Here is a 13,650-nt window from a genome sequence, read left to right as displayed (position 1 = left end):
AGGGTAGGGGAGGGTGGGGTAGGGGAGGGTGGGGTAGGGTGGGGTGGGGGTAGTGTGGGGTAGGGTGGGGTAGGGTAGGGTGGGGTGGGGTGGGGTGGGGTAGGGTAGGGTGGGGGGTAGGGTAGGGTAGGGTAGGGTAGGGTGGGGTAGGGTGGGGTAGGGTAGGGTGGGTAGGGGAGGGTAGGGGGGGGTAGGGTAGGGTAGGGTAGGGTAGGGTGGGGTGGGGTAGGGTGGGGTAGGGTGGGGTGGGGTAGGGTAGGGTGGGGTAGGGTAGGGTAGGGGTAGGGTAGGGGAGGGTGGGGTAGGGTGGGGTGGGGTAGTGTGGGGTAGGGTGGGGTAGGGTGGGGTAGGGTGGGTGGGGTGGGGTAGGGTGGGGTGGGGTGGGGTAGTGTGGGGTAGGGTGGGGTAGGGTGGGGTACGGTGGGGTGGGGTGGGGTAGGGTAAGGTAGGGCGAGGTAGGGTGGGGTAGGGTGGGGTAGGGTAGGGTGGGGGTAGGGTAGGGTGGGGTGGGGTAGGGTAGGGTGGGGCGGGGGTAGGGTGGGGTACGGTGGGGGTGGGGTGGGGGTGGGGTGGGGGTGGGGTGGGGCGGGGGTGGGGTGGGGTAGGGCGAGGTAGGGTAGGGCGGGGTAGGGTGGGGTGGGGGTGGGGTAGGGTAGGGTGGGGTAGGGTAGGGTGGGGTGGGGTAGGGTGGGGTACGGTGGGGGTGGGGTGGGGTGGGGGTGGGGTGGGGCGGGGGTGGGGGTGGGGTGGGGGTAGGGTAGGGCGGGGTAGGGTGGGGTGGGGGGTGGGGTGGGGGTAGGGTAGGGTAGGGCGAGGTAGGGTGGGGTGGGGTGGGGGTGGGGTACGGTGGGGGTGGGGTGGGGTGGGGTAGGGTGCAAACATGGAAGAGAGAATCAGGCTCTGACATTTCTTGAACCCAATATTGGTGCAGAGGGCTGTAGAGTCCCTAAGCAGAAAAATGACGTGCAGTTCTTCCAGCATGTGCTGAGCTTCGGTGGAACACTGCAGCAAGCAGAGACACATATATTGACCAGGAAGCAGGGGGAGGGGTGTTAAAGTGGCAGGCAACTGGAAGCTCAGGGTCCTTTTGGCAGACAGAACTTGGATGTTCTGTGAAGTGGTCACCAAGTCTACGTTCCCCCAATGTAGAGGAGACCACATTGTGAGCGGGGAATGCAGGAGACTGGATTCAGTGAAACGCAGGTAAATCTCTGCTTCACCTGGAAGGTACGCTGGGGGGGCTGTGGATACGGAGGAGGGAAGAGGGAAGAGGGAAGAGGGAAGAGGGAAGAGGGAAGAGGGAAGAGGGAAGAGGGAAGAGGGAAGAGGGAGGAGGGAGGAGGGAGGAGGGAGGAGGGAGGAGGGAGGAGGGAAGAGGGAAGAGGGAAGAGGGAAGAGGGAAGAGGGAGGAGGGAGGAGGGAAGAGTCATAAAACACTTTGGTCCATCAGGTCAGTGCTGACCAACCTAAACTAGTCCCACTTTCTCACACTAACCCCATCGCCCTGAATGCTACGCCACATGAAGTACTCTGTTTAAAGGGTGGTGAGGATTCCTACCTCAACCCCAGGCTCTCCCCCCCCCCTCCCCATTCAGCACATTCCCAACCCCCCCACCCTCTGGGCTGAAAATCATTTCCAAATCCCCCCTGGACCTCCTGCCTTTCACCTTAAAATGATGCTCCCTTGTTACTGACCCTTTAACCCCAGGGGGGAGTAGCTGCTCTCTCCCGACCCTGTCCATACCCCTCATTATCTTACACCCTCGATCAATCCCCCCTCAGCCTTCTCTGCTCTGAAGAAGCCAGCCTGAGCTTCTCCAGCCTCTCTCCATCATTGAGATACTCCGTCCCAGACAGTGTCCTCCCAGACAGTGTCCTGGTGGATCCCCCTCTGCACCCCCTCCAGGACAATCCCATCCCTCCTATAGAGTGGGGACCAGAAGCTGCTGTGAGTGATCACAGACAGGGATTACACCTTTGCTGATTGCAGGGGGTGGTGCCGTGATGCTGTGGGGAGGTGTTAGGATTGGAGCAAGGATGGACCAGTGTGTCCCAGATAGAATGGTCCCTGTGGAAAGCTGACAAAGAACGGGGAGGGGAATATCTGTCGGGTGGGGGCATCTCGCAGGAGGTGGCGGAAATGGCAGGTAATGTCCCTCTGGATGTGGATGCTGATGGGATGGTAGGTAAGGACAAGGGGGACACTATCGCTGTTGTGGGAGGTAAGCAGGGGGTAAGGGCAGAGAAGGAGAGAGAGAGAGAGAGAGAGAGAGAGAGAGAGTGGGAGAGAAAAAGGGAAAGAGTGAAAGACAGAGAGAGGGAGTGTGAGAGAGAGAGAGAGAAAGAGTGAAAGACAGAGAGTGTGAGTGTGTGAGAGAGAGTGAGAAAGATGGAAAGCTGACTGCACAGATACAGAGGGAGATCCACCAGGACACTCTCTGGGACGGAGTATCTCAGTGATGGAGAGAGGCTGGAGAAGCTCAGGCTGGTTTCTTCAGAGCAGAGACGGCTGAGGGGGGACTGATCGAGGGGTGTAAGATAATGAGGGGCATGGACAGGGTCGGGGAGAGAGCAGCTACTCCCCCCTGGGGTTAAAGGGTCAGTAGAAGGTGACGCTGATGTTGGTTGGTGTTAAAGGTGCAGTGATAGTGAAGGGGCTCTGACACACACCATGTAATGATCAATTGGAACAGCTAAACTATCTCCTCCTGGTCTTGTGGAACAGACTCAAAGAGAGGTCTGCATAGCACTTACTGGAGCAGTGACACAGCCCTATAACCCAACAAACGCTCTCTCTCTCTCACACCCAGAACAAAACAGAAAAAACCCACCCTGGGTCATAAAATGCCAGCTTTATTTCTTTTATATACAAGTGCAGTGACAAATCTGTTTTTACAAAAAGAGAAGTCAAAGATGAAGTGATTGGTGCTGTAGGCTGGATGTTGAGAGTTTTCAGAGATGGACAATAATCACAGGAGCTGGAGGCCGAATCGGTGTCTTACAAAGACATGCAGCGTTTGCCGTGACCCAGTAACCAGTCTGGGATCATGAACTGCAGGACTCTGCTCAATGCTCGGATTGTCACCAGCTCCCTTCCATTTCCTGCAGATGGTTCCACTGTCCACTCAGAACTGGCCTGCAGCTAGTCCAGACCACGGCTGGGAAGGCCAACGCAGATTGAAGCCTGGGAGAGATCAGTGTGTGCATCGACCAAGAGAAACCACACCAGGCGCTCAGGGGGGTGTAATTGACCATCAGATTCCAAAAGCTACCTCATTGCCATCATCAGGATGTGTAGAAACCCTTCTCCTGTAGTTAATAACTGTGCTCACAGTAAAGGCCTGTACACAGTCAGTGACACCAGTATTAACCTACAGCCATAGATTCAGGAGCAGGAAGCAACATTACATAAACCAGTAACCCCCCCTGTCCCCCCCCTTCCCCCCACCCCCCGACCTGCTGAAAGGTGGATAGACTGCACTGAGCTGAGCTCAGCTTCTCTCTGAATCCGGGTCACTGGGACTGAGGCCAGTCTCCAAATCCTGGAATCAGGATACTGTTCCCTCCGGGAGTGAAGGGGGCACCGAGTCACCGAACCAGACAGGATCCCACATGACAACAGGACAGTGTCGGAACAGGGAAACCTGGCGTCAGGTACGGGCTTACAAACAACACCTTGATGGGGAGGTACATCTGCTATTGCTGAGACCTCTCAGTCCCCTCTTTGAGCAACAACTCCATTGGTCAGCGGCTGTTCCCAGCTGGGCTTTGAACGCCGGGTTTTGTCAGAGTGGGATGTCCCAGTCTCAGGGTGTCAGCCCCCTCCCCCCCCCGATCCTGGGGAAGTGAGGAGGGACGAGGATCGTGTGAAACAGGCAGGAGGTGACACTCAGAGGCAGACTCAAGGTGAGGTGCTACTCGGAGTGGTCAGCCTGTTCATACGGGATTGCTAACCAAGTCAGCCGGGAGGTGGGAACGGAACGGACTTCCGTTTGTAATTTCTACATTCGCCCTTCCTCCAGGGCCTACAGGACGGTTTCCCAGAGAAAGAAAAGCCACAACTTGTCCCTCGGTGCAGGGAGCCTCTGGAAAAGCGACTAACCGTAAACGTGAGGTATATTCATCAGAGCACCTTTAGGTAAAAGCATCCAAGGCAAGTTCTGTGTTCAAACCCCCACAGTGACCAGCAGGGAGATGATGCATTCTCCTGTCATCACACCAAAATATAAATTTCAGATCACTCAATCACTGCAGCATTCCGGCTCTGTGCAAAACAACATTAATGCAAACTTCCAAACAGATTCCAAACTGGGAGGGTGGGGGCTGTTTCGTGTTTGGTGTCAAAAGTGATGTTTGCATATTTGATCGTCTCGGTCTCCTCCCACCCCACCTCAGAACGTTCCCTCCCTCCCTCCCTCCAGATGAGGAACAGTGTCGAGGAGCTGAGTCAATGAGAAGACAGTGGTTAGCCATGAGAGGCGAAGATTGGCCGGCTAATATTGCTGTTTGTGGTCATTGCAGTCAGCTCCCACCTGTTAATGAGATACAACAGCGTCACTTCCATCCATCAGCAACAGTTCGCAAATACTGAAACACCACACCTAACAGTAACATATACTTCAACTTACTATTTGAGGACAGACATTCTGGCTATTGAGGGAGTGCAGTGTAGGCTCACGAGGTCAATTACTGGAATGGTGGGACTACCTTACACTGATAGACTGGAGCGACTGGGCTTGTATACCCTTGAGTTTAGAAGGCTGAGAGGGGATCTGATTGAGACGTATAGGATTATGAAAGGATTGGACACTCTGGCAGGAGGGAACATATTTCCGCTGATGGGGGAGTCCCGAACCAGAGGACACAACTTAAAAATACGGGGTAGACCATTTAGGACAGAGATGAGGAGAAACTACTTCACCCAGAGAGTGGTGGCTGTGTGGAATGCTCTGCCCCAGAGGGCAGTGGAGGCCCAGTCTCTGGATTCATTTAAGAAAGAGTTGGATAGAGCTCTCAAGGATAGTGGAATCAAGGGTTATGGAGATAAGGCAGGAACAGGATACTGATTGATTGAGGATGATCAGCCATGATCATATTGAATGGTGGTGCAGGCTCGAAGGGCAGAATGGCCTACTCCTGCACCTATTGTCTGTCTATTGTGTATTGTGTACTGCTGTCATAGTTTTGTTAATTATTCAGGATGGTTCATTTGCCACCTTGTGTCTTATTAACTGGAACTTGTGAATTCTAATGACAGCGTTCATTAAAACTGCCTTGTTAGTTGTAATTACTTGCTCATCAACGCTTTGTTTGAAAATCTAAACTTGTAATTACTGAGGACATGAGAGAGAGAGAGAGAGAGACAGGGAGAGAGGGAGAGAGAGAGAAAGAAAGAGAGAGAGAGAGAGGGAGAGAGAGAGAGGGAGAGAGAGAGGGAGAGAGAGAGGGGGGGGAGAGAGAGAGAGAGAGGGGGTGAGAGAGAGAGAGAGAGGGGGGGGAGAGAGAGAGGGGGGGGAGAGAGAGGGGGGGGGAGAGAGAGAGAGGGGGGGGGAGAGAGAGAGAGGGGCGGGAGAGAGAGAGAGGGGGGAGAGGGAGAGAGTGAGAGGGAGAGAGAGAGGGAGAGGGAGACAGACAGGGAGAGAGAGAGAGACAGGGAGAGAGAGAGACAGGGAGAGAGAGAGAGAGACAGAGAGAGAGAGAGGGAGACAGAGAGAGACAGGGAGAGAGAGAGAGAGAGAGAGAGACAGGGAGAGAGAGACAGGGAGAGAGAGAGAGAGACAGGGAGAGGGAGAGGGAGAGAGAGACAGAGAGGGAGAGGGAGACAGAGAGGGAGAGGGAGATAGAGAGGGAGAGGGAGAGGGAGAAAGAGAAAGAGAGAGAGAGAGAGAGAAAGAGGGAGAGGGAGAGGGAGAGAGAGAGAGAGAGAGAGACAGGGAGAGGGAGAGGGAGAGAGAGACAGGGAGAGGGAGAGGGAGACAGAGACAGAGAGGGAGACAGAGACAGAGAGGGAGAGGGAGAGAGAGAGAGAGAGAGAGAGCTGAAAATGTGTTGCTGGAAAAGCGCAGCAGGTCAGGCAGCATCCAAAGAGCAGGAGAATCAACGTTTCGGGCATCAGCCCTTTTCCAGCATCTACAGTCCTCACTTTCTCCCCGAGAGAGAGAAGTATATTGAGAAATACAGAATATGAAAATGACGGGGCAGAAAGGAGAGAGTGTGAGATAGAGAAATACAACACAAAGGACAGAAAATATTGCACTTCCAAGTGTGCCAAAGCGGTCTCCCACCAATGAAGTACTTGAGAGAAGTCAATCCTACACCGTGAGAAGCACACAGTGAGTCAGCACGGTCCTGAGGTGAGAGCTTTGGAGGGAGCTGTGATTACTGACACACGCAGGGAACGAGGGAACGAGGGAACGAGACAACGAGAATGTGAACACACAGAAGTGGCAAGGAGGAGGGAGGGGACTGCAAATTGGGAAACCACAGCTTAAAACCCACAATAAATCAACTTGGAAGGACCATGGTCACAAACAGAGAACTTGGAAACTCATTACTAGCAAAGCAATCAATATAGAACGTTCCGGATAAAAGCAGGTGGGGATATACTGTCAATGGAAATAGCAGGACAAGGTATCGGGGGGGGGGATGGGGGGGGGACTGTGGGTTAGAGAGGAGGGCAGTGCAGAGAGAGTGCCTGGGCAAACATGAACTCTGATTGATCTGATTAACTACGACAGGGAGCGGGTACCTGGGTCACAGCTGGATTAGGGAGGTAGGGGGCAGTTACCAGAGTGTGAAACCAGATCCCAGGAACTGACAGTCACTTAGACCAGGACAGACAGACAGTGATTGGTGACAGGAAATGAGATAATTCTGAAGAGATAAGCAGACATTGCAGTGGTCTCTTCATTAAGCTGTTGGGACTGGGGACTAACAGTGCAGCAGGTTCTGTTCGCTGAGCTGGGAATTTGTGTTGCAGACGTTTCGTCCCCTGTCTAGGTGACATCCTCAGTGCTTGGGAGCCTCCTGTGAAGCGCTTCTGTGATCTTTCCTCCGGCATTTGTAGTGGTTTGTCTCTGCTGCTTCCAGTTGTCAGTTCCAGCTGTCCGCTGTAGTGGCCGGTATATTGGGTCCAGGTCGATGTGCTTATTGATTGAATCTGTGGATTGAATCTGTGGACTCTATCAACAAACACATCGACCTGGACCCAATATATTGGCCACTACAGCGGACAGCTGGAACTGACAACCGGAAGCAGCAGAGACAGGCCACTATAAATGCTGGAGGAAAGATCACAGAAGCGCTTCACAGGAGGCTCCCAAGCACTGAGGATGTCACCTAGACAGGGGACGGAACATTTGCAGGACAAGTTCCCAGCTCGGCGAACAGAACCACAACAACGAGCACCCGAGCTACAAATCTTCTCCCAAACTTTGAGTCCAGCAGGAATCAGACTGCACTGGGATGACCAAATGGTGCCTTCCTTGGACTTGTTTGCCTGATCCTTCTCTCTCTCTCTCTCTCTCTCTCTCTGGTCCTCATCTCTATCTGCTCCATTCCATCCCCACTCCCTCACCATCATAATTATGTGGTTGGCACGGTGGCACAGTGGTTGGCACTGCTGCCTCACAGCGCGAGAGACCCAGGTTCAATCCCAGGTTTGCACACTCTCCCCGTGTCTGTGTGGGTTTCCTCTGGGTGCTCCGGTTTCCCTCCCACAATCCAAAAAGAAATGTGCAGATTAGGTGAATTGGCCTGGATAAATTGTCCGTAGTGTTAGGTGAGGGGGTAAATGTAGGGGAATGGGTGGGTTGTGCTTCGGAGGGTCGGTGTGGACTTGTTGGGCCGAAGGGCCTGTTTCCACACTGTAAGTAATCTAAACATCCTAATTATAACTTTTCCCAGTTATTTTCAGCTCTGATGAAGGCTCACTGAATTCGAAAGTTTAACTCTCTCTCTCTCTCTCTCCCCACAGATGCTGCCAGACCTGCTGAGATTCTCCAGCAATGTGTTTTTGCCTCAGATTCTCACAGGGTTTTGTTTCGAAGATTTTCAGCTAGGAAGTCACATCTGCTCCAGAAACTCACCTGGTCATATTGCCCCCTCTTTTTAAAAAAAGGCAAGAGGTTTTTGGTGACTCGTTAACGACGTGAAGGTTCTGCACTTGGCAGGAAAGGGTTAGTGGGCTCAATGTGGCTGAAAATATCGACTGTTTGGAAAGACTTGCATCTCATCGAGAGATAGCAGAGGAGCAACAAAGAGGAGTGAACTTACCGGATGTCGTGAGGGAGGGCAGATTGATCCAAGCTGTACTGAATCACAGCTAGTTTGCATAAGGTCTTCAGACTTGGACCTGATAAACAACCAAAGCAAATCCTTCAGACGTTTAGCAGCATCACCAGGGGAGAGTGCCAACTCCAGTTACTGGGGCTAAATGCTCACGGGCAGCCCTTGAGCAATCCGACCCCAACAACACCCACTTCCAGCTACAGCCGATCTTGTCGGGCCGTTGAAATCAGGGATTCCTGGATCTGTCCTGACGAGTTCTATACTTCAACGGCCAGTCTGATTCTCCAGCAATAATGAAAAGGTAGAGATTCAGAATCAATACACCCTCGATACTTTAGAGTCACGGCATCGACAAGGTGCTCTTGTCACCATATTCTTACCAGAGCAATCTAAATAGGAATGAAACTCCCATGTGTGTTACATAAAACATCCCCACTCCCAAAATACACAGGATTAAACAGTGTAGACCACAGACCACTGGCTGGACAATTTCCCATTCGATTCTTCTCCAAATCAGTTGAAACGTATATATCACACAGTAGGCAGATTCTTACGTACTGAAATCTAGGATGTACAGGTCAGAGTGATCCATCAAGTTAAACTCGTCCCCCATTCCTTGCTCTGGGCATGGGCTGTAGAAGAGATACAGAGAGACGTTAATATAACGGGCTACAGTGGGCAGAGGCTGGACACGAAAACATGGAGACAGAGCTGACAGTACTGGTGGGGACCAGTCTGTCACTGTATAACACTGGGGTACAGTACTGGGGTGCGGACAGGTCTGTCACTGTATAACACTGGGGTACAGTACTGGGGTGGGGGACAGGTCTGTCCCTGTATAACACTGGGGTACAGTACTGGGGTGGGGGACAGGTCTGTCACTGTATAACACTGGGGTACAGTACTGGGGTGGGGACAGGTGTGTCACTGTATAACACTGGGGTACAGTACTGGGGTGGGGACAGGTCTGTCACTGTATAACACAGGGGTACAATACTGGGGGGGACAGGTCTGTCACTGTAAAGCACTGGGGTACAGGACTGGGGTGGAGACAGGTCTGTCGCTGTATAACACTGGGGTACAGTACTGGTGGGGACCAGTCTGTCACTGTATAACACTGGGGTACAGTACTGGTGGGGACAGGTCTGTCACTGTATAACACTGGGGTACAGTACTGGTGGGGACCAGTCTGTCACTGTATAACACTGGGGTACAGTACTGGGGTGGGGACCAGTCTGTCACTGTATAACACTGGGGTACAGTACTGGTGGGGACCAGTCTGTCACTGTATAACACTGGGGTACAGTACTGGTGGGGACCAGTCTGTCACTGTATAACACTGGGGTACAGTACTGGTGGGGACCAGTCTGTCACTGTATAACACTGGGGTACAGTACTGGGGTGGAGACAGGTCTGTCACTATATAACACTGGGGTACAGTACTGGGGTGGGGACAGGTCTGTCACTATATAACACTGGGGTACAGTACTGGGGTGGGGACAGGTCTGTCACTGTATAACACTGGGGTACAGTACTGGGGTGGGGACAGGTCTGTCACTGTATAACACTGGGGTACAGTACTGGGGTGGGGACAGGTCTGTCACTGTATAACACTGGGGTACAGTACTGGGGTGGGGACAGGTCTGTCACTATATAACACTGGGGTACAGTACTGGGGTGGGGACAGGTCTGTCACTGTATAACACTGGGGTACAGTACTGGGGTGGGGACAGGTCGGTCACTGTATAACACTGGGGTACAGTACTGGGGTGGGGACAGGTCTGTCACTGTATAACACTGGGGTACAGTACTGGGGTGGGGACAGGTCTGTCACTGTATAACACTGGGGTACAGTACTGGGGTGGGGACAGGTCTGTCACTGTATAACACTGGGGTACAGTACTGGGGTGGGGACAGGTCTGTCACTGTATAACACTGGGGTACAGTACTGGGGTGGGGACAGGTCTGTCACTGTATAACACTGGGGTACAGTACTGGGGTGGGGACAGGTCTGTCACTGTATAACACTGGGGTACAGTACTGGGGTGGGGACAGGTCTGTCACTGTATAACACTGGGGTACAGTACTGGTGTGGGGACAGGTCTGTCCCTGTATAACACTGGGGTACAGTACTGGGGTGGGGGACAGGTCTGTCCCTGTATAACACTGGGGTACAGTACTGGGGTGGGGACAGGTCTGTCACTGTATAACACTGGGGTACAGTACTGGGGTGGGGACAGGTCTGTCACTGTATAACACTGGGGTGGGAACCAGTCTGTCACTGTATAACACTGGGGTACAGTACTGGGGTGGGGACAGGTCTGTCACTGTATAACACTGGGGTGGGAACCAGTCTGTCACTGTATAACACTGGGGTACAGTACTGGGGTGGGGACAGGTCTGTCACTATATAACACTGGGGTACAGTACTGGGGTGGGGACAGGTCTGTCACTGTATAACACTGGGGTACAGTACTGGGGTGGGGACAGGTCTGTCACTGTATAACACTGGGGTACAGTACTGGTGGGGACAGGTCTGTCCCTGTATAACACTGGGGTACAGTACTGGGGTGGGGACAGGTCTGTCACTGTATAACACTGGGGTACAGTACTGGGGTGGGGACAGGTCTGTCACTGTATAACACTGGGGTACAGTACTGGGGTGGGGACAGGTCTGTCACTGTATAACACTGGGGTACAGTACTGGGGTTGGGACAGGTCTGTCGCTGTATAACACTGGGGTACAGTACTGGGGTGGGGACAGGTCTCACACGGTATAACACTGGGGTACAGTACTGGTGGGGACAGGTCTGTCACTGTATAACACTGGGATACAGTACTGGGGTGGGGACAGGTCTGTCACTGTATAACACTGGGGTACAGTACTGGGGTGGGAACCAGTCTGTCGCTGTATAACAGTGGGGTACAGTACTGGGGTGGGGACAGGTCTGTCACTGTATAACACTGGGGTACAGTACTGGTGGGGGCAGGTCTGTCACAGTATAACACTGGGGTACAGTACTGGGGTGGGGACAGGTCTGTCACTGTATAACACTGGGGTACAGTACTGGTGGGGGCAGGTCTGTCACAGTATAACACTGGGGTACAGTACTGGGGTGGGGACAGGTCTGTCACTGTATAACACTGGGGTACAGTACTGGGGTGGGGACAGGTCTGTCACTGTATCACACTGGGGTACAGTACTGGGGTGGGGACAGGTCTGTCACTGTATAACACTGGGGTACAGTACTGGTGGGGGCAGGTCTGTCACAGTATAACACTGGGGTACAGTACTGGTGGGGACCAGTCTGTCACTGTATAACACTGGGGTACAGTACTGGGGTGGGGACAGGTCTGTCACTGGAAAACACTGGGGTACAGTACTGGGGTGGGGACAGGTCTGTCACTGGAAAACACTGGGGTACAGTACTGGGGTGGGGACAGGTCTGTCACTGTATCACACTGGGGTACAGTACTGGGGTGGGGACCGGTCTGTCACTGTATAACACTGGGGTACAGTACTGGGGTGGGGACAGGTCTCTCACTGTATAACACTGGGGTGGGGACAGGTCTGTCACTGTATAACACTGGGGTACAGTTCTGCGGTGGGGACAGGTCGGTCCCTGTATAACACTGGGGTACAGTACTGGGGTGGGGACAGGACTGTCACTGTATAACACTGGGGTACAGTACTGGGGTGGGGACAGGTCTGTCACTGTATAACACTGGGGTACAGTACTGGGGTGGGGACAGGTCTGTCGCTGTATAACACTGGGGTACCGTACTGGGGTGGGGACAGGTCTGTCACATTATAACACTGGGGTACAGTACTGGGGTGGGGACAGGTCTGTCACTGTATAACACTGGGGTGGGGACAGGTCTGTCACTGTATAACACTGGGGTACAGTACTGGGGTGGGGACAGGTCTGTCACTGTATAACACTGGGGTACAGTACTGGGGTGGGGACATGTCTGTCACTGTATAACACTGGGGTACAGTACTGGGGTGGGGACAGGTCTGTCAGTGTATAACACTGGGGTAGAGTACTGGGGTGGGGACAGGTCTGTCACTGTATAACACTGGGGTACAGTACTGGGGTGGGGAAAGGTCTGTTAGTGTATAACACTGGGGTAGAGTACTGGGGTGGGGACAGGTCTGTCACTGTATAACACTGGGGTACAGTACTGGGGTGGGGAAAGGTCTGTTAGTGTATAACACTGGGGTAGAGTACTGGGGTGGGGACAGGTCTGTCACTGTATAACACTGGGGTACAATACTGGGGTGGGGACAGGTCTGTCCCTGTATAACACTGGGGTACAGTACTGGGGTGGGGACAGGTCTCTCACTGTATAACACTGGGGTGGGGACAGGTCTGTCACTGTATAACACTGGGGTACAGTGCTGGGGTGGGGACAGGTCTGTCACTGTATAACACTGGGGTACAGTACTGGAGTGGGGACAGGTCTGTCACTGTATAACACTGGGGTACAGTACTGGGGTGGGGACAGGTCTGTCGCTGTATAACACTGGGGTACAGTACTGGGGTGGGGACAGGTCTGTCACTGTATAACACTGGGGTACAGTACTGGGGTGGGGACAGGTCTGTCACTGTATAACACTGGGGTACAGTACTGGGGTGGAGACAGGTCTGTCCCTGTATAACACTGGGGTACAGTACTGGGGTGGGGACAGGTCTGTCCCTGTATAACACTGGGGTACAGTACTGGGGTGGGGACAGGTCTGTCACTGTATAACACGGGGGTACAGTACTGGTGACGACAGATCTGTCACTGTATAACACTGGGGTACAGTACTGGGGTGGGGACAGGTCTGTCACTGTATAACACTGGGGTACAATACTGGGGGGACAGGTCTGTCACTGTAAAGCACTGGGGTACAGGACTGGGGTGGAGACAGGTCTGTCACTGTATAACACTGGGGTACAGGACTGGGGTGGGGCACAGGTCTGTCACTGTATAACACTGGGGTACAGTACTGGGGTGGGGACAGGTCTGTCACTGTATAACACTGAGTTACAGTACTGGGGTGGGGACAGGTCTGTCACTGTATAACACTGGGGTACAGTACTGGGGTGGGGACAGGTCTGTCACTGTATAACACTGGGGTACAGTACTGGGGTGGGGACAGGTCTGTCACTGTATAACACTGGGGTACAGGACTGTCTCCACCTGTCTCCACCCCAGTCCTATACCCCAGTGCTTTACAGTTACAGACCTGTCCCCCCCAGTATTGTACCCCTGTGTTATACAGTGACAGACCTGTCCCCACCCCAGTACTGTACCCCAGTGTTATACAGTGACAGACCTGTCCCCACCCCAGTACTGTACCCCAGTGTTATA

At 53.3% G+C, this 13,650-nt stretch overlaps 1 protein-coding gene across 1 annotated transcript in view; it reads right to left on the bottom strand.

Moving 5' to 3' along the window:
* Window positions 1-2,837: 2,837 nt before the first annotated feature.
* Window positions 2,838-13,650, bottom strand: part of LOC140455304 (kelch domain-containing protein 3-like) — a 24,276-nt gene continuing 13,463 nt past the window's right edge. Inside the window, exons 2-4 of the mRNA XM_072550074.1 lie at window positions 8,848-8,921; window positions 8,275-8,353; window positions 2,838-4,532 (exon numbers count right to left, since the gene is read on the bottom strand). Coding sequence (XP_072406175.1) covers window positions 4,466-4,532; window positions 8,275-8,353; window positions 8,848-8,921 — 220 coding nt within the window. The 3' untranslated portion in view covers window positions 2,838-4,465. The remainder of the gene's footprint in view (window positions 4,533-8,274; window positions 8,354-8,847; window positions 8,922-13,650) is intronic.

The sequence above is a fragment of the Chiloscyllium punctatum genome, chromosome 3 (genome assembly GCF_047496795.1).
Source record: "Chiloscyllium punctatum isolate Juve2018m chromosome 3, sChiPun1.3, whole genome shotgun sequence".
Classification (NCBI taxonomy): domain Eukaryota; kingdom Metazoa; phylum Chordata; class Chondrichthyes; order Orectolobiformes; family Hemiscylliidae; genus Chiloscyllium; species Chiloscyllium punctatum.
Note: the sequence above shows the minus strand (reverse complement) of the source record. Positions and strands in the feature narration are given on the sequence as shown.